This window comes from Orcinus orca, chromosome 21, assembly GCF_937001465.1.
Source record: "Orcinus orca chromosome 21, mOrcOrc1.1, whole genome shotgun sequence".
Classification (NCBI taxonomy): domain Eukaryota; kingdom Metazoa; phylum Chordata; class Mammalia; order Artiodactyla; family Delphinidae; genus Orcinus; species Orcinus orca.
Window position 1 is genome coordinate 623,513 of NC_064579.1, and position 22,482 is coordinate 645,994.

Here is a 22,482-nt window from a genome sequence, read left to right on the forward strand (position 1 = left end):
AGACTTTGATAAGAGTTATGTGGCTACAGAAAAGTGAAGCAGCATGGCGATGCCAAGGGGAGAGAGGTGGCTGGGAAAACTAATCCTCGCTTTGCTCCTACACTGATTGTGTGACTCTGCATCTGTTAATAAGTGCTTCTTGACTTCATTTGCCTAATACATGAAAGGAGAACACTGGACTGGAGTAGTACTTTTCAAAAAATTTTTCTTCAGTACTGATTACTTAGGAAAAGCAATAATAAGTAGAGCGCCAAATACATCTTTTAAAAGGATAAAAATGGGGCTGCTTTGGTCATTTGAAACAGTTGTGACACTTGTGTGAGGTAGAACTGTGTCCCTGTCATCCTCCCCTTTTCCCTCATTCACATCACCTAGGGAGGCCCCCAGACATCTCCCTGAACGCTAAGGCTCCATGGAACCCATTTAGATAGCCAATGAACTCTAAGTTCCCTCTAGCTAAAGCATCCCATAATTCTATGATTTGATTTCTTCTAAGGCTCTAAAATCAACGTCATATCCCATTTACCATCACATCAAAAAGAATAAGGAGGACTCCCTCTTGTGAGAGCACCAGGATCACAACTAGCTGCTGGACAATCATCGACAGGAGGACACTGGAGTTCACCAAAAAAGATACCCCATGTTCAAGGACAAAGGAGAAGCCACAGTGAGACGGTACGAGGGGCACAATCACAGTAAAATCAAGTCCCATAACTGCTGGGTGGGTGACTCACAGACTGGAGAACACTTATACTACAGAAGTTCACCAACTGGAGTGAAGGCTCTGAGCCCAACGTCAGGCTTCCCAACATGGGGGTCCAGCAATGGGAGGAGGAATTCCTACAGAATCAGACTTTGAAGCCTACTGGGATTTGATGCAGGACTTTGACAGAACTGGGGGAAAAGAGACTCCACTTTTAGAGGGCAACACAAAGTGGTGTGTGCATCAGGACCCAGGAGAAGGAGCAGGGACCCCAGGAGAGACTGAACCAGACCTACCTGCTAGTGTTGGAGGGTCTCCTGCGGAGGCAGGGGGTGGCTGTGGCTCACTGTGGACACAAGGACACTGGCAGCAGAAGTTCTGGGAAGTACTCCTTGGCATAAGCCCTCCCAGAGTCTGTCATTGGCCCCATCAAAGACCCCAGATATGCTCCAGTGTTGGGTTGCCTCAGGCCAAACAACCAACAGCAAGGGAACCCAGCCCCACCCATTAGCAGTCAAGCAGATTAAAGTTTTATAGAGCTCCGCCTACCAGAGCAACAGTCAGCTCTACCCACCACCAGTCCCTCCCATCAGGAAACCTGCATAAGCCTCTTAGATAGCCTCATCCACCAGAGGGCAGACAGCAGAAGCAAGAAGAACTACAATCCTGCAGTCTGTGGAACAAAAACCGCATTCACAGAAAGGGAGACAAGATGAAAAGGCAGAGGGCTATGTACCAGAAGAAGGAACAAGATAAAACCCCAGAAAAACAATTAAATGAAGTGGAGATATAGGCAACCTTCCAGAAAAAGAATTCAGAATAATGATAGTGAAGATGATCCAGGACCTCGGAAAAAGAATGGAGGCAAAGATCGAGAAGATTCAAGAAATGTTTAACAAAGACCTAGAAGAATTAAAGAACAAACAAACAGAGATGAACAATACAATAACTGAAATGAAAACTACACTATAAGGAATCAATAGCAGAATAATTGAGGCAGAAGAACGGATAAGTGATCTGGAAGACAGAATGGTGGAATTCACTGCTGTAGAACAAAATAAAGCTAAAAGGATGAAAAGAAATGAAGACAGCCTAAGAGACCTCTGGGACAACATTAAAGGCAACAACATACGCATTATAGAGGTCCCAGAAGGAGAAGAGAGAGAGAAAGGACCACACAAAATATCTGAAGAGATTATAGTCGAAAACTTCCTTAACATGGGATAGGAAATAGCCACCCAAGTCCAGGAAGCACAGAGAGGCCCATACAGGATAAACCCAAGGAGAAACATGCCAAGACACATAGTATTTAAATTGGCAAAAATTAAAGACAAAGAAAAATTATTAAAAGCAGCAAGAGAAAAATGACAAATAACATACAAGGGAACTCCCATAAGGTTAACAGCTGATTTCTCAGCAGAAACTCTACAAGCCAGAAGGGAGTGGCATGATATACTTAAAGTGATGAAAGGGAAGAACCTACAACCAAGATTACTCTACCCAGCAAGGATCACATTCAATTCGATGGAGAAATCAAAAGCTTTACAGACAAGCAAAAGCTAAGAGAATTCAGCACCACCAAACCAGCTCTACAACAAATGCTAAAGGAACTTCCCTAAATGGGAAACACAAGAGAAGGAAAGGAATTAAGAATGCAAAGAAATTAAGAAAATGCAAAGAAATGCAAAGAAAATGCAAAGAAAATGCAAAGAAATGCAAAGAAAATGCAAAGAAATGCAAAGAAAATGCAAAGAAAATGCAAAGAAATTAAGAAAATGGTAATAGGAACATACATATTGATAACTACCTTAAATGTCAATGGATTAAATGCTCCAACCAAAAGACACAGGCTTGCTGAATGGATACAAAAACAAGACCCATATATATGCTGTCTACAAGAGACCCACTTCAGACCTAGGGACACATAGAGACTGAAAGTGAGGGGATGGAAAAAGATATTCCATGCAAATGGAAATCAAAAGAAAGCTGGAGTAGCAATACTCATATCAGATAAAATACACTTTAAAATAAAGAATGTTACATGGGCTTCCCTGGTGGCGCAGTGGTTGACAGTCCGCCTGCCGATGCAGGGGACACGGGTTCGTGCCCTGGTCTGGGAGGATCCCACATGCCGCGGAGCGGCTGGGCCCGTCAGCCATGGTTGCTGAGCCTGCGCGTCCGGAGCCTGTGCTCCGCAGCGGGAGAGGCCACAGCGGTGAGAGGCCCGTGTACTGGAAAAAAATAAAAATAATAAAAAAATAAAATAAAATAAAGAATGTTACAAGAGACAAGGAAGGACACTACATAATGATCAGGGGATCAATCCAAGAAGAAGTTATAACAATTATAAATATATATGCACCCAACATAGGAACACCTCAATAAATAAGGCAACTGCTAACAGCTATAAAAGAGGAAATCGCCAGTAACACAATAATAGTGGGAGACTTTAACACCTCACTTAAATCAATGGACAGATCATCCAAAGTGAAAATAAATACGGAAACAGAACCTTTAAGTGACACAATAGATCAGATAGATTTAATTGATATTTATAGGATATTGCATCCAAAAACAGCAGATTACACTTTCTTCTCAAGTGCACAAGGAACATTCTCCAGGATGGATCACATCTTGGGTCACAAATCAAGCCTCAGTAAATTTAAGAAAACTGAAATCATATCAAGTCTTTTCTGACCACAACTCTATGAGATTAGAAATGAATTACAGGGAAAAAAATGTAAAAAACACAAACACATGGAGGCTAAACAATACATTACTAAATAACCAAGAGATCTCTGAGGAAATCAAAGAGGAAATCAAAAAATTCCTAGAGACAAATGACAATGAAAACACGACGATCCAAAACCTATGGGATGCAGCAGAAGCAGTTCTAAGAGGGAAGTTTACAGCTGTACAAGCCTACCTCAAGAAACAAGAAAAATCTCAAATAAACAATCTAATCTTACACCTAAAGGAACTAGAGAAAGAAGAACAAACAAAACCCAAAGTTAGCAGAAGGAAACAAATCATAAAGATCAGAGCAGAAATAAATGAAATAGAAACAAAGAAAACAATAGCAAAGATCAATAAAACTAAAAGTTGGTTCTTTGAGAAGATAAAAAAAATTGATCAACCATTAGTGAGACTCATCAAGAAAAAGAGGGAGAGGACTCAAAACAATAAAATTAGAAATGAAAAAGGAGAAATTACAACAGACACCGCAGAAATACAAAGCATCCTGTAAGATTACTACAAGCAACTGTATGCCAATACAATGGACAACCTGGAAGAAATGGACAAATTCTTAGAAAGGTACAACCTCCCAAGACTGAACCAGGAATAGATAATATGAACAGACCAATTACAAGTAATGAAATTGAAACTGTGATTAAAAAACTTCCAACAAACAAAAATCCAGGACCAGATGGCTTCAGAGGTGAATTCTATCAAACATTTAGAGAAGAGCTAACACCCATCCTTCTCAAACCCTTTCAAAAAATTGCAGAGGAAGGAACACTCCCAAACTCATTCTATGAGGCCACTATCACCCTGATATCAAAACCAGACAAAGATACTACAAAAAAGAAAATTGCAGTCAATATCACTGATGAATATAGATGCAAAAATCCTCAACAAAATACTAGCAAACAGAATCCAACAACACAATAAAAGGATCATACACCATGACCAAGTGGGATTTATCTCAGGGATGCAAGGATTCTTCAATATACGCAAATCAATGTAATGCACCATATTAACAAACTGAAGAAGAAATACCATATGATCATCTCAATAGATGCATAAAAAGCTTTTGACAAAATTCAACACCCACTTATGACAAAAACTCTCCAAAAAGTGGGCACAGAGGGGACCTACCTGAACATAATAAAGGCCATAAATGACAAACCCACAGCAAACATCATTCTCAATGGTGAAAAACTGAAAGCATTTCCTCTAAGATCAGGAACAAGGCAAGGATGTCCACTCTTGCCACTATTATTCAACATAGTTTTGGAAGTCCTAGCCATAGCAATCAGTGAAGAAAAAGAAATAAAAGGTATACAAATTGGAAAAGAAGTGAAACTGTCACTGTTTGCAGATGACATGATACTATAAATAGAGAATCCTAAAGATGCCACCAGAAAACTACTAGAGCTAATCAATGAATTTGGTAAAGTTTCAGGATACAAAATTATGCACAGAAATCTGTTGCATTCCTATACACTAATGATGAAAAATCTGAAAGTGAAATTAAGGGAACACTCCCATTTACCATTGCAAGAAAAAGAATAAAATACCTAGGAATAAACCTACCCAGGGACAGAAAAGAGCTGTATGCAGAAAACTATAAGACACTGCTGAAAGAAATTTAGATGACACCAACAGATGGAGAGATATACCATGTTCTTGGATTGGAAGAATCAATATTTTGAAAATGACTCTACTACCCAAAGCAATCTACAGATTCAATGCAATCCTTATCAAATTACCAATGTAATTTTTTACAGAACTAGAACAAAAAAATCTTAAAATTTGTATGGAGACACAAAAGATCCCAAATAGCCAAAGCAGTCTTGAGGGAAAAAAACAGAGCTGGAGGAATCAGACTCCCTGACTTCAGACTATACTATAAAGCTACAGTAATCAAGACAATATGGTACTGGCAGAAAAACAGAAACATAGATCAATCGAGCAAGACAGAAAGCCCAGAGATAAACCTACGCACCTATGGTCAACTAATCTATGACAAAGGAGGCAAGGATATAAAATGGAGAAAAGACAGTCTCTTCAATAAGTGGTGCTGGGAAAACTGGACAGCTACATGTAAAAGAATGAAATTAGAACACTCCCTAACACCATACACAAAAATAAACTCAAAGTGGATTAGAGACCTAAATGTAGGAGCAGACACTATGAAACTCCTAGAGGAAAACATAGGAAGAACACTCTATGACATATATCACAGCAAGATCTCTTTTGACCCACCTCCTAGAGTAATGGAAATAAAACCAAAAATAAATGGGACCTAATGAAACTTCGAAGTTTTTGCACAGCAAAGGAAACCATAAGCAAGATGAAAAGACGACCCTCAGAATGCGAGAAAATATTTGCAAATGAATCAACAGGCAAAGGATTAATCTCCAAAATATACAAGCAGTTCATGCAGCTCAATATTAAAAAAACAAAACAACCCAATCCACAAATGGGCAGAAGACCTAAATAGACATTTCTCCAAAGAAGACATACAGATGGCCAAGAAGCACATGAAAAGCTACTCAACATCACTAATTATTAGAGAAATGCAAATCAAAACTACAATCAGGTATCACCTCACACCAGTTAGAATGCGAATCATCAGAAAATCTACAAACAACAAATCCTGGAGAGGGTGTGGAGAAAAGGGAACCCTCTTGCACTGTTAGTGGGAATGTAAATGGATACAGCCAGTATGGAGAACAGTATGGAAGTTCCTTAAAAAACTAAAAATAGAATTACCGTATGACCCAGCAATCCCACTACTGGGCATATACCCAGAGAATACCATAATTCAAAATGACACATGCACCCCAATGTTCATTGCAGCACTATTTACAATAGCCAGGTCATGGAAGCAACCTAAATGCCCATCGACAGACGAATGGATAAAGAAGATGGGGTACATATATACAATGGAATATTACTCAGCCATAAAAAGGAACGAATTTGGGTCATTTGTAGAGACGTGGTTGGATCTAGAGACTATCATACAGAGTCAAGTAAGTCAGAAAGAGAAAAACAAATATCGTATATTAACGCATATATATGGAACCTAGAAAAATGGTACAGATGAACCAATTTGCAGAGCAGAAATTGAGACACAGATGTAGAGAACAAACGTATGGACACCAAGCGGGGAAAGAGGCGGGAGGGGGGGCTGTTGGTGTGATGAATTGGGCGATTGGGATTGACATGCATACACTGATGTGTATAAAATGGATGACTAATAAGAAAGAAAGAAAGGAAAAAAAGAATAAGGAACATAGGAGGTAAAAGACCTGTATTTGGAAAACCATATAACACAGATGAAAGGAACTGAAGATGACTCAAACAGATGGAAAGATATACCATGTTCTTGGATTGGAAGAATTAATATTGTTAAAATGACCATACAGATTCAATGCAATCCCTGTCAAAATACTAATGGCATTTTTTTCACAGAACTAGAAAAAATTTCAAAATTTATATGGAAACACAGAAGACCCCGAATAGTCAAAACAATCTTGAGGAAGAAGAAGAGAATTGGGGAAATCACACTGCCTGTCTTCAGACTATACTACAAAGCTACAGTAATCGAAACAGTATGGTACTAGCACAAAAACAGATGCACAGATCAATGGAACAGGATAGAGAGCCCAGAAATAAAACCACACACTTATGGTCAATTAATCTATAACAAAGGAGGCAAGACTATATACAATGGAGAAAAGATAGTCCCTTTAATACGTGGTGCTGGGAAAACTGGACAGCTACCTGTAAAAAAATGAAGCTAGAACATTCTCTAACACCACATACAAAAATAAACTCAACATGGATTAAAGACCTCAATATAAGACTGGATACTATAAAACTCCTAGAAGAAAACATAGGCAGAACACTCTTTGACATGAATTGTGGCAATATTTTTTTGGATCTGGTCCTAAAGGAAAGAAAAACATCATTAAACAAATGGGCCCCTTAACTTTAAAAGCTTTTGCATAGCAAAGGAAACCACTGAGAAAACGAAAAGACAATCTACTGAAAGTGAGAAAATATTTGCAAATGATATAACCAATAAGGGGTTAATACCCAACATATACAGACAGCTCATGCAACTCAACATCAAAAGAACACACAACTGGATTAAAAAATGGGCCGAAGACCTGAAGGACATTTTTACAAAGAGGACATGCAGATGGCCAACAGACACATGGAAAGATGCCCAGCATCACTAATCGTAAGGGAAATGCAAAATCACAACCATGATGAGATATCACCTCACACCTGTCAGAATGGCTATCATCAAAAAGAACACAAATAACCAATGTTGGTGAGGATGTGGAGAAAAGGGAACCCTCATACACTGTGTATGGGAATGTAAATTGGTGCAGTCACTGTGGAAAATAGCATGGAGGTTTCTCACAAAACGAAAAATAGAACTCCCATATGATCCAGCAATTCCACTGCTGGGTAAGTATCTGAAAGAAACAAAAACACTAATTCGAAAAGATACATGCATCCCAATGTTCATAGCAGCATTATTTACAATTGCCAAGATATGGAAGCAACCTTAGTGTCCATCAACAGATGAATGGATAAAAACAGATATGGTGTATATATACAATGGAATACTACTCAGCCATAAAAACGAATGAAATTTTGCCATTTGCAGAAACATGGATGGACTTGGAGGGCATTATATTATGCTAAGTGAAACAAGTTAGAGAAAGAAAAATACTGTATGATATCAATTATATGTGGAATCTAAAAAATACAACAAACTAGTGAATACAGCAAGAAAGCAGCAGACCCATAGATGTAGAGAACAAACCAGTGGTTACCAGCGGGGAGAGGGAAGGGGGGAGGGGCAATATAGGGGGAGGGGATTAAGAGGTACAAACTATTAGGTATAAAATAAGCTACAAGGGTATATTGTACAACATGGGGAATATAGCCAATATTTTATAATAACTATAAATGGAGTATACCCTTTAAAAACTGTGACTCACTATACTGCACACCTGTAATGTATATAACATTGTACATCAAGTATACTTCAGTAAAAATAAAATAAATCAATATCAAGATCTCCCCCGTGCAAGTATATACTACGAAATCCTACAAACTTTGAAGTAGCAACCCCTTTCCTGTAACTATTATCTAAACTTACACAACTGTAGAAAATCTCTCAGGAAATGCAGTTCCTTGCACTGTTACTATTATTCTTTCTATAGACTTTTATATAGACTTCATTACATATAAGCACTATGCTCCTCAAAGGAGGATATAAAGGGACAAATCCAGACATGTATAACTTCCTTAAGCTTACAGTCTTAATGGAACATTCCTATCAATAACTATAACTGAGAATAGAAATCACTGTGTCATCAGATAAAGTAAAGTGGATGTTTAAAGGCTGAGATTATTTCTGGTTGGTAAGATCAGGAAAGAATTCATGGAGCATGTTATGAGCTGGGCTGTAAAGAATGGCAGGGATGTAGATTCTAAGCAGAGGTTACTTTATGAGCACTGTCCAAAAAGCCAGAAGCCATGGGGCAAGTGCAGGGAATGGCATCTAGTGGCAGCTTTGTTGACATACAGGGTGTGTGAAGACAAGTACGGGGAATAAAATAGATTACTGGCACAATGTGCAGAGCTTAATGACATTTTAGAGCAGAGGAGGGCTTCAAAACAGGTTAAAGTAGAGGAAAGAGGCTGGAGGCGGAGACAGTCAGGAGGCAGAAGCAGGGATGTCTGAACTCGGAGTGCCGCAGCAGGAATGGTGTGGGGCTGCTGGTGGGGCCAGTTCCGCAGGAGCGAACGAGGGGCCAGAGAGGTTCAAGGATGATGGGAGCCCAGAATCTAGGAAATACTGGTGCCATTAATAGAAGTGGAGAACATGTGACGAAGTCTAGAGACAGATGATGAGTGCTGAGTGCAGAGGAAATGTCCTGCAGAAAAATGCAAATGTTGAACTGAAATCTGGGAAAGAGGGCAGAGCTGCATATAAGGTAAGAATTTTTAGATATGGCAGATGAACTCTTAAGACTGAATGAGACTGATGAGAATGGGACTTTAGTGAAAAGACAATTCTAAGTGCTAATCTTCGGGAAATACTAACATTAATGGCTAATAGGAGGAAAATGAATCAGAGAAGGTGTGACTGGAGAGATACAAGGAAAACTGGGGGAGCACAGTATTACATACAGTTACACACATGCATATATACTTACTTATGAATGAAAAAGCTTAGCTCTTGATCTGAAGATCACATAAGTTGATATATGGACAGCAGGGTTTTCTAAATTGTGTTCTAGGGCAGGGGTCCCCAACCCCTGGGGATACCAGTCCGCAGCCTATTAGGAACCGGGCCTCACAGCAGGAGGTGAGTGGCGGGAGAGTGAGGGAAGCTTCATCTGCCGCTCCCCATCACTCCCCACGGCTCCCCACCGCTTGCACTGCCACCTGAGCCATCCCTCCCCATCCCCCTCTGCCCCCATCCATGGAAAAACTGTCTTCCACAAAACCGGTCCCTGGTGCCAAAAAGGTTGGGGACCACTGTTCTAGGGAACACTAGTTTTATTAGCTGTTGAAAGGTACTTCATGATCAAAACAGGACTCAGGGATCAAAAAGGTTAGGATATTGGCCCTTTATCTACTGAAGAAATTCAAAGAGTCCATCACACTGACCCATAAACCCTTTTTGTTTTATATCCTCTAGATAACAGCAGTGTATCTAGACAAGGAGCCAGCTTGAGAAATACTGATACGTCGTAACGTTTCAAAATTCACAGAATATTAAAACTGAAAAGGACAGCTGTGATCATTTCTTCCAATCGCTTCATTTTATACGAGAAGAAAGTTAATTATATGATAAATTACTGTATTGCCTTATTCTTGGTAGGTGATGAATAAATGTGGATAGGAAACCGTATGAACAAGAGAGAAATAAAAAGGGAAATGACAAATAAAATAGAAATCTGAGCTTTAAAAGCTACAATATTAGTTACCATTTGAGAGGTAACTTGCTTTATGCTTATTGTTTTAGAATATTTCACAGTGTCATCCTGAAGAGGAAACTGAGGCCTCAAGGATCACATGGCCAGTGGTCCAGCTGGTACACAGCAGAGCTCGAATTCAAACCCAAATCTGTCTTACTCTTGAAATCTGGGCTCTTGAACACAATGCCCTGTTGACCTGACAAGAGGGCCAAAGAAGAATCCAGTTCTTGGGCAAACATCCACCCTCATCCATGGATAGGGCCCAAGATAAAGCTTTCTTATATCGAATTGCCACTATATATAAATGTAAATAAAACCTAATGTAGCAAATTCAATATATCAAAAATCTAGATTTACAAAACAGATCCTCAGGAGTATATTTATTTGCTTTTAAAAATAAATTTATAAAAGAATCATCAAAATATTCTCTCTCACAATATGAATATATTTACAATTATTTCATTCTATTAATTTTTTCGAGAGTAGACATCCTGCATAGGTCAAGATACGCCTTTCATATTTCAGCAAGGGTCTAAGTATATCATTTAGGAAATTTTTCTAGGAAACTCACTTTCACTCATGAGAAATAAGTCCAAAAATAATTGCTTTGGACCTCAGGCCATGAATTCATATTAATTTTAATGAGTTTTCCTTGAAATGATACACTATCTCTACTTGAGTCTGGTGATATACATACACAGAAACATAGGCCATCACATATACATGCAAATATTACAGTCTCATACTTTGAATCCCCAATTTAAAATAGTACCACATTCCCTTACAATTAGTCAAACAATTTAAGTGGTATTGATATTTTTTAATTTATTCTAGCATGTTATATGTAAGATCTAGTCAACTGGTAAACCATTTTTCCACAGTGTGCATTATGAAAGAATAAGATTTATTCCCCCAAGTTATGATTTGTAAACCTAAGTTCACTGTAGATGGCTATGTTAGGTAACATGTCAGAAAAATATTTACGAAAGCTTAATATCAGTGAAAATCAAAAATAAAATTCACATGTAGTTCTAATTTAAAAACATATTTGGCTCTAATTTTCTTGATAACTGGATTAAAAATTTAGTAAAGATTCTGCTCTAACAATTTCTAAAAAATTAAATTCTTAACTGCTATATTGATTAGTAGAAATTTAACAAGGGTGGTTTTCTTGGTCTACATAGAGTTAGTTATAATTTATCTGTAATACTATCTCCCCCAAAGTATGTACCTTGAAACCTTACATTTTACTGTCAAAATAGATTCAGGAAACATTGCAAATTCTATATCTCTCTTACAGATTGACAATAAACATCAGCACTGTACAAGCTCCTGGAAGTTCTTCAGTTAAAAAAAAAATTAGCTTCATTTAATCCATAATTTCTTAAGCTTATCTATCAATATCCTGGTATAATTAGTGTCACAGGAAACAGGATTAGAAAACCTTGCTATAATGATAAGAAGGAGATAATCAGAATCAGTGTATGGTACCCAAATCATCTGTGTTAGATTCTGGAATTTATGTAATTTTACCATATTTTCTTTTTGAATGCTATTTTTTATAAAAAGATAATTGATTGCATACAGGCATAGCAAACAGCTTAAAATAAGAATAGGAGCATGCTGGGTACCAAGAAAAAGACATAGGATACTCAGGGTTTATGTGTCTTATACAAAGTAGGTAAGACACTGGTGTAAAACGAGAACAGTTGGTGCAATTAACCATTCTCCAGGGTCACCACTAAGGCACAAAGAAAGACAGTAAGAAAAGAGCAAGTAGTTCATTTACTAAATGGCTGACATGCAGCATACTTACACTGCCCATTCAAGCTTCTCATTCTTGATTGAGTTGTACAGAGCCTGTAAAGAGAGAAAACAAGATGGAATTATTCTTTTCACCCTGTTTCACATTTTGCGTTCAGCAAATGACCAAAGCCAAAAGGCTTGAGTGAGTCAGCAAGCAATTCCCAGGGCCCTTGTGGGTCATCCTATTGGTACTGCAGAAATGAAGAAAACACAGGTGAGGCTAAGGAGCACAGGGCAGGTAGAGCTCTGTGAAAGAGAGAGACTTTTCATGAAGTAAAAAACGTCATTTGTAAGACACACAACACTGTACTACATTTTACCACAGTAAAATATAGGACATGATTAAAATTAGACCATGTACTCTATTTTTCTTATTCAAAATATGGTCTTATAGTTTCATTGCTTTGGAAATTTCAATATTCATACCTTTTCATTAATGGAATAAATATAACTGTTTTCATAACAACTTAATGAGTAAGACACATGGAAGGGAGACTGAAGCCCAATTATGGGAGACTATCTCAGAATAATTTCAGAGTTTCTATGCCAATGACTTAAACAGCTTTTTGTTTTGTTTTGTTTTTTTATTGGGATAAAGTTGCTTTACAATGGTGTGTTAGTTTCTGCTGTACAGTCAAGTGAATCAGCTATATGTACATGTATATGCCCTCTTTGTTGGATTTCCTTCCCATTTAGATCACCACAGAGCACTGAGTTCCCTGTGCTGTACAGCACATTCTCATTAGTTACCTATTTTGTACACAGTAGTGTATATATGTCAATCCCAATCTCCCAATTCATCCCACCCTCCCTTTCCCGCCCTCGGGGTCCATATGTTTGTTTTCTACATCTGTGTCTCTATTTCTGCTTTGCAAATTGGTTCATCTGTACCACTCTTTTAGATTCCATATATATGCGTTAATATACGATATTTGTCTTTCTCCTTCTGATTTCACTCTGTATGACAGTCTCTAGGTCCATCCACATCTCTACAAATGACCCAATTTCATTCCTTTTATGGCTGCGTAATATTCCATTGTATCAGAATGGCCATCATCAAAAAATCTACAAACATTAAATGCTGGAGAGGGTGTGGAGAAAAGGGAACCCTCTTGCACTGTTGGTGGGAACGTAAATTGATACAGCCACTATGGGGAACAGTATGGAGGTTCCTTAAAAAACTAAAAATAGAACTACCATACAACCCAGCAATCCCACTACTTGGCATATACCCTGAGAAGACCATAATTCAGAAAGAGTCATTTACCAAAATGTTCACTGCAGCACTATTTACAATAGCCAGAACATGGAAGCAACCTAAATGTCCACCGATAGATGAATGGATAAAGAAGATGTGGCACATATATACAATGGAATATTACTCAGCCATAAAAAGAAACGAAATTGAGTTATTTGTAGTGAGGTGGATGGACCCAGAGTCTGTCATACAGAGTCAAGTAAGTCAGAAAGAGAAAAACAAATACTGTATGCTAATGCATATATATGGAATCTAAAGGAAAAAAAATGGTTCTGAAGACCCTAGGGGCAGGACAGGAATAAAGATGCAGACGTAGAAAATGGACTTGAGGACATGGGGAGGGGGAAGGGTAAGCTGGGACAAAGTGAGAGAGTGGCATGGACTTATATACACTACCAAATGTAAAACAGATAGCTAGTGGGAAGCAGCTGCATAGCACAGGGAGATCAGCTCGGTGCTCTGTGACCACCTAGAGGGGTGGGATAGGGAGGGTGGGAGGGAGACGCAAGAGGGCGGGGATATGGGGATATATGTATATGTACAGCTGATTCACTGTGTTATACAGCAGAAACTAACACACTATTGTAAAGCAATTATACTCCAATAGAGATGTTTAAAAAAATTAAAAAAAAAAAAAGCCACATGCACTCCAGTGTTCACTGCAGCACTATTCACAATAGCCAGGTCCTGGAAGCAAGCTAGGTGTCCATGGACAGAGGAATGGATTAAGCAGCTTTTATGGATCCCACCTCCTGACTCTGCTTTACAGTTGGTGAGTGCCGCACTGGCGGGTGCGGTGGTGCAGCAGACAGAAAGCTTCCTTGGAGCCTCCAAGGCTCCGTCCAGGCAGCAGAAGACTGCCCCACCACACCTCCCAGCTCTGGCGTCACGTGTAAGCTCCTTGTAATCACGTTGTTCCACTACAGCTAATCCAAGAAAATGCTACCCGCACCTCTAGTTTCTTACTTTTGAGTGAGATGTTATAAAGAAAACACAAGTGCATCTCTAAGATATAACAGCAAATTGCGTTGAAGAGAGGACTACGTGTCTAATAACATGATGCAGTTGGAACATTTTTCTTTAAAGAAGGATTTGGACTTATGAGACTCATCTCATTCACTCTGAGATGGGAAAAGGGGGATCAGATGCCATCCAACCCCTCATCTTTCACATGAGGAAATGGTAAGTTCATAACATTTCCCAGGCAGCACAGCAGAGCAGAGGCAGAACTGCCTTGTAGATCTATCTTCTAAGTGTGAGAGGAAGTCTACATGTGTGTGATCAAAAAGACTGCATCCAGCTAGTGAACTCCCTTTCTAGCAAAGCACGTCCCAATTCAGGACAAAGATGCTTAGTTACAGATTTTATATTATTTAAGATGCGATACATGTATCCTTAGCCAGTGTCTTGACAGACTCCATGGGAGTTCTTCAGTGTGGCTACAGTAGTCAGTTTACCTACTGTATAATTATGGGAGCTAATAAAATTTAGGACACATTTCATCATTATCAGGGTATGGTAAAACGTGTCCTCAAATACAGAAATGGTAAAACATCAAAAGAAAATAAGGGGTAAATCAAGGCACAAAGACCATGCTATAAATTGGATGTTCTTTTTGAAGAACTCAAATTCACTCAAGAACTAGGACAACCTATTATATAGCTAATGTCTCTTGAGTCTGCATGTACAGAAGTGCAGAGTCAATGTCTAGCTCCAGCCTCAGGAGACTCTTGCTGATAAGCGTCTTTACATTAATTCTATTCCTTGTAGGAGCCGTCCTGAACCCACAAGTAATAGTGGGCTTTTCAGAAGAGACAGACCATTAAAGGTTTTTTGTACACTATCACTCTCAATACTAACCAGAGTAATTTAACAATATGGTAAAGATTAAAAAACTACCTGTTCATAAAGGTAGAAAATGATATCTAAGCAACTAGAAATTTTCCAATAAATTCAATTCTGCCCTAGATCATTTTTTTTTTCAAATTTTTTGCCTGTGAGAATATTTTCTTGAAGAAAGAACTGAGTTTCAAATGAGAAGATTCTTGTTTCCCTGTCAGCTGCACATCACACAACAAACTCCATTATAAAGGGTCTTGTAAAATTCAACAAACTTGCTATATTGTAGGTCAAGTCCTCTTTGTGTAAATGATAATGCAACAAATCTAAACACGGGATGTTAGCCTTATCCTTTTCAATGAAAAAATTACAAAGGGATTTTCCTGAATCTTTTTAGTGCTTTATGATAGTCCATTATTTCTCTTAAAAAAGGAAAATTTGCTTTGCAAATGCATCCAACACTCATATACCCTGATCACAACTGCCTACCCTTGTATCTACTTCACTTCGTTAGGAACTGAAGTCCCTTGATTCCCCCTCATCTCCAGCCAACAGTCCTCACATCCTTTCCCAGGCAGCCCATCACCTCAACCAGTCTTGATGGTACTTTCTACTTCTTTGTCCCATGGCCTTTCTGTTGTACCTGAAAAGAAACACTGTAACTCTTGACCAATCCTATTCTGACTTCACATTATATTAGTTAAGGTTTCTTTAGTTTCAAATTCAAAAATCTAAACTCTACCTTAAGGGTAAGGGGGACCTAACGTTTATGTAGCCAAACCATAAAAAAGATCCAGATGGAGCTGGCCACAGGGACACAGGAATTTAAAATTCTACCCCCTTGTCAACCATTTCTCAATAAAATTGGGAAAAAAACATAAACTCTGCCCCCTCTACTTTCAACTCTTCTCTTTCCATCCCAAACATCCCCAATCCCTGTTTCTTTGCTACACAAGAAACAATAAACATGTCCATATCAACAGCACCCATTCACATCTTTGTATCTCTGAATAAGAGAAACCCACAGTTCTTTTCTCCCAGCTCCAGTTTGAAAAGATTCCAACTGGTATGATGTAGGTCACCTGTCCTCCCCACTGATCAATCCATGTGCCTGGGAGATGAGGAGTTACGATTCGGCCCTTCCCTGCAGTCAAGGGGGCTGGGGTATCTATTACAGAAGGGTGGCACTGACTGGCCGCAAGTGCAGACCTCCTGAGCTCCTGGTAGGTGACTAATTCAACATTAATAGAGAACATTAACAACAGTACACACTAACATCTCACACTTCCGCAGAGCATTCATTCATGAGTCTCTTTTAACTTTTTTGCCATTTTCCCTAAAATGTATCTGCATTGGCATCTGTTCTTTCCTCCTTTCTGACAGGAAGGGAAGGAGTGGTCCATGCCTGCCAGGCTAAGCCTCTAACACAGGTCCTGACCTTCCCTTTCTGGGGTAACAGCTCTTCCTTTACCTGCTCCCCTCTATCAGCTTTCAAACCTGTGCAGGTCTCTCCAAACCCCATCTCTGCAATTTAGTTGCCACGCTTTGTTCCTCAGAACCTCTCCTGAGAGAAGTTTCAGCAATTCTTATCTCCGCTTGATCTATTCTCTTCAATCTAGTTTCCATCCCTGTTCCTCCATTAAAACTTATCACAACAAATTCATCAGCTTTCCTCGTTCAAGGCCACTCTAGTGTTCTGTATCTCTTCACCTTCAGCAGCACTGAATACTCTCAAACATTGAATATATTCTTCCTTATTTTCTGTGACACAATACATAGTTTCCTGAATTTTCTCCTATCTCCTTTGACAATCCTTCTCCTTACTCATATCTTCCTCATCTTATCCCTTAAATGTGGCTGAACCTAAGGGTTTATCTTCGGCCCATGTGAACTCCTGTGAAGTTCAGATTCATGTGTCACAAAGCATCACAAACTCCGTAAAAAGGAACTAACTAGTACCTGAAGGCCTAATAGTGAAAGTGTACTCTCAATCTTAGTAAACCCCATTGATATAAAACATTTAATTACTGGAGTACAGAAACACTACACATAAAGCCCAAGGATGGGTAGTTTATGGTGATATAAAACATGCCCAAGTCAGAATCCTAGGAATGCCAAAATTTTTCTATCAATTGTTCCATTCAAAATACTTTTACATATATTTCTACCACACAATCAAGGAAGCTCCAGGTTAAAATCATCTTTACTACCAATCTTGCACCTGCCTACTAATGGCACAAGAACAAGCCTTTTAGTAATAGTGTTTTTAGGACAAACTGTTAAAACTCAAGAAACAACAAAATGGAATTTCAGAGCTGAAAGGGGCCTTAGAGGTCATGAAATAAATTCTTCCTTTTGTAGATGGGGAAAATGAAGCCCCTTGTTTAAAAAATTCTCTTAAGGTGCTATAGCTAGTTTTCATAAAGTTTGACTCAGAAATTACATTTCTCTCAGAAATCAAGTGACTACATTCAACTAAGTACATTCTATCCTTTCAACTAACTAAATTCTTTCCTATCAGCTAACTACAGCTAACTACATTCTCTCTCCTAAAACCAAACTTGACAGCATTGTAAATGCCTGGCTTAGGTCAAGGCTCACGTGAAAGGGAAGAAGGCTCGTGCCTCTCCTGGAATCGAGTCATGTAATGCTGGTCACTGTGATATTCTCTTCTTAAGGATGAGCTTTAAACAAGAGCCACCGTTGCTGGGACACATGCTTGGGATGCCTTCGTCAGTGAGGATGATGGTTTGCTGCACTGATCGTATACTCCCACTCCACTTATGACCAAAGGTATTTGCCATACAAATGGCTGAAATTGGAGGTGTATTTGACAACTTAGTAAAATAATTTATCTCTAGCTATGTGAGGGGTTATCTGATCTAGGTCCAAGAAAGCAAGATTTGTGGGTAAACACTGTCACAGAAGGCTTCCATTTCCCTGTGGCCATGAATTGGTAGCTGGAGACAAGTGGAGAAAGGGACGAAATCAATCTCAATGGGCCAGAGCAGCCCATATAAATTATATGCAGTGAGGTGATAGCCAGCTGTCTCAGGCTAAATAATAGACCCCCAAAAGACATCCAGGTCCTAAACCCCAGAACCTGCAAATGTTTCTGCATTCCACAAAAAGTTTGCAAACACAATTAAGTTAATGATCTTGAATGGGAGAGAACATCTGGGCTGAGTGGTGTCTCTATAAGAAGGCAGCAGAGGGAGATTTAACAAAGACAGAAGAGAAGGTAACAGGAAGATGGACAGAGAAACTGAAGTGATACAGACACAACCCAAGGAATGCTGGCAACCACCAGAGGTTGGAAGAACCAGGGAAGACATCCTCCCCTAGACCCTCTAGAGGAGCGCAGCACTCTCCACACCTTGATTTCAGACGTCTGGCCCCCAAAGTTGTGAGAGAATAAATCCCTGTTGTTTTAGAACACCAAGTTTGTGGTAATTTGTTGCAGCAGCCCTAGGAAATTAACACATGAGCTATAAATGGAAGACAGATTTCTGAATAAAGAATGATCATACCCACAGGTTGACTTCCAGAAACTTTTCCAGAGTCAGTCCCCAGGTAAAACACAGTTGTCTACCAGAGTGCTCTCAACTGAAAGTATGAGGGTATGTGCCAGAATGAGCCAATGAACTTTTTAAAATATTGATCACTGAGTCCCATCCCAGATCTACTGAATCAGATTCACAGATTAGGAACCTAAACATGAATATTTCCAAATGATCCACACATAACTCTCATACAAACCCTTGGTTAAAAATCACTGCTTTGTTAGGTTACCTGTCTTCTTCAAACTGAAATTCCTGCAACTTAACCCAGGAGCTAGACAATAATCAAATACCTCCACTGAGACTAAAGAGGACAGAATGATTCCTCAAAGTTGAAGTTCATCAGTTTTAAGAATGAGAAAGCAAAGTAACTTGCTTAAATTACAGAGATCAAGGTATCTTGGTCTAAATTTACTTTTAAGTCTTTGTTCTTCAACTTTTAATTGCTTCTCATCGAGATGATAAAATGCAATTTTATTCAAAGCTTAGCACCATCTTTGACAGCCCACACACGGTTCTCTGAAGCTTTCCCTATTACCATGCATCAGGTAACCATGAGTCTCTTTCTCTCCAGAAGCACATTTTGCAATCTATGAAATTCATGTATTTTTGTTCAATCATCTCTCAACTCCAATGATTTTTCTTTCTCTGTGCTCCTTGAATTACTAGGAAAAGTATAGGGGATAACACAACTTCCAGTTTCCCTTCATGAGAATGACAGTGACCACAGTGAAATTTGTACCCAAGAATTATGACACCATCAACACCGTGGCTATCTTGTTCAAGTGCAATGCTGCTTCATGCAGATATTCAGATCAAGCAGACTTCTAAGTATAGAACTAAATATGCAACACTCTGGAAAATGTTATCAGAGAAAGACTGTGTTTGAAAAAGACATTGGTTAAAAATTAATAAATCTAGGGGCTTCCTTGGTGGCGCAGTGGTTAAGAATCAGCCTGGCAGTGCAGGGGACACGAGTTTGAGCCCTGGTCCGGGAAGATCCCACATGCCACGAAGCAGCTAAGCCCGTGAGCTGCAACTACTGAGCGTGCGCTCTGGAGCCTGCAAGCCACAACTAATGAGCACGCGTGCCTAGAGCCGGTGCTCTGCAACAAGAGAAGCCACAGCAATGAGAAGCCCATGCACCACAACGAAGAGTAGCCCCCGCTCGCTGCAACTAGAGAGAGGCCACACGCAGGAACGATGACCCAACACAGCCAAAAATAAAAATAAATTTATTTAAAAAAATTAATAAATCTAGTTACCATATGAATTTCAAATTGGTTAGAAAAACTCAAAATATCTTAAATCGATGGCCCTCAACTTTTATTTTCTTCCTTATACCTTAAAATAATATTGAGAAACTGCATTACTACCTCATTAAAGAGGGCTTCCCTAAAACCAATATTTAGAATTGACTCTTTGTTTGCCCCTCTACCCGTGGAAGTTGCTATACCCGTGCAACATACCAAATAAAGTTATGGGTGAGAACTGTGCTGCCGCCGCCTTTTTTTCTTTCTCTTAAGTGGCAGAAGGCAATTGTCAACCAGAAGTAAAAAAGGATAAACAGCCTGAAACTCTGACCACAAGAGTATTCATAGGTAGATCCATTTTAGGGAGAATAACATATAAAAGATGAGTTTCTGGAAACTGATTCCTGTATCCAGTGGAAAGTTTTCATGTACCCAAGTTTAAAGAACACGACATTAAAGAACACATATTAACAAGCAACCTTGCAGGCATTCCTCTCTTTAGCTCTCATTCAGGGTGACAAAAGCATGCTCAATATAAATAACTTATTCTGAGTTTGGCTTTTTCCCACATCTATAGTCAGATCTATTTTTTGGATCCAGTCACCATGTAAACAGGGTCAAAATCTATGTCCTGGAGCGTTAACTTACCACAGGTCGTGGCGCACTTACAAACCCAGCCAGCAATGGCAGAAACATCTAACCATTAAGTGTCTGACTCTACTGCGGAGATGAGCCAACGCCAAACCATAACAGATACCACGACAGTAACATAAAAGCACTCGCCTTACTGAAAGGGAATCTGAAGTACAATTAATATGCATGATTCATCACATAACAAACACTTGTGAGTACATCTATAGGCCACAGTGGCATTATGCTAGGTGTAGAAGAATCCACTCTGCCTTCTGGGGCCTCTTATGTAAGGATAACAAAACGTACTGCTAATCCTGACTGAACTTGACCTAATGGAGAATTAGCTAGCAGAATCAACTTTTTATTTCCTGCCATCAATGTGCAAGACACTTTCACACATAGTATCTAATATGTGACATCATATGACAAGTAATTTTTAGAGAAATATTTAATAGAAGAGAGAACAGATCCAGTCTCAGGATCTAAGAATTTGAGGGGAGGAGGGGGTTCGACAATCATGAACTTGCCCTTTCAAGACAAATAATTTCATTTACCTGGCCTTCATTTTCTAAATATGTGCTATGAGAGGGTTGCATAAGGTTACCTTTTTTGAACCCCTTCCAGATCTACCATTCTATGATTCCACTTCAAAAGGATCTTAGAAATCACCTGGTCAAACTCTCAAACTAGTTCTTTCCCTAGTCCCTACTCCCTTTTCCTGTGTCCCTCACTTATTTTTCCCCATGGTTATTGATTAGTAGCATCACTATTTGCTCCCAAATCCCAGGTATGACTCTATAAATTAGGAAATAAAAGTAATTTTTAAATTGCACATATAAAAATGAAAAAGGGGGCTTCCCTGGTGGCGCAGTGGTTGAGAGTCCACCTGCTGATGCAGGGGACACGGGCTCGTGCCCAGGTCCGGGAGGATCCCACATGCCGCGGAGCGGCTGGGCCCGTGAGCCATGGCCGCTGAGCATGCACGTCCGGAGCCTGTGCTCCGCGACAGGTGAGGCCACAGGAGTGAGAGGCCCGCGTTCCGCAAAAAAAAAAAAAAAAAGAAAAAGGGAAAGAGGGAGGAAGACTGATTATTCCCTAAGGGGGAGGAACAGCAAGTGGGGCTCGCCTGATTGCCTACTGTCAAATGTATCTTTGTGAGCTAAAATAGGAACCACCCTTCCTTATCACCAAAGGGGGGGAGATGCAGCCAAAGATAATACTAAATATGCACACCTACCAAAAGATTTGGTGAGCAGCTCTGGAGGTACACTCAACCAAACCTGAAAGGGAACAAAAATGTTCCCTTTATTACCATTTATGCTGACACAGTACTCCAAACTATTACATATATATATACACACACACACACATACACACACACACACACACACACACATATTGTTTCATTTCATTCATTCTGAGGGTAGAATTGGTCAATAAGGTGTCATGAGTATTTCTACAGAGCATATTCCTCCTAAAGTGCCTTTTCTACACCTTATGATTACCTCCCATTTGACTGGCTGCTGTGTCTTAAGGAAACTTTTCTAACTATGCTAGTTCAAATAACATTATTCAAAATGTAAATGTATTTAAATACAAAATAGCCACTAAGTTCCTTTTTCTAAATTGAGGCATGATTGACATATAACATTATATTAGGTTCAGGTGCACAACATAATGATTTGATATT

General features: G+C 39.2%; 1 protein-coding gene across 5 annotated transcripts in view; it reads right to left on the bottom strand.

Moving 5' to 3' along the window:
• Nucleotides 1-22,482, bottom strand: part of PSD3 (pleckstrin and Sec7 domain containing 3) — a 571,701-nt gene that overhangs the window by 149,750 nt on the left and 399,469 nt on the right. For all 5 annotated transcript variants that reach the window (XM_012539248.3, XM_049704181.1, XM_049704183.1 and 2 more), the window contains one exon: nucleotides 12,260-12,303. In XM_012539248.3, the coding sequence (XP_012394702.3) occupies nucleotides 12,260-12,303 (44 nt within the window). The remainder of the gene's footprint in view (nucleotides 1-12,259; nucleotides 12,304-22,482) is intronic.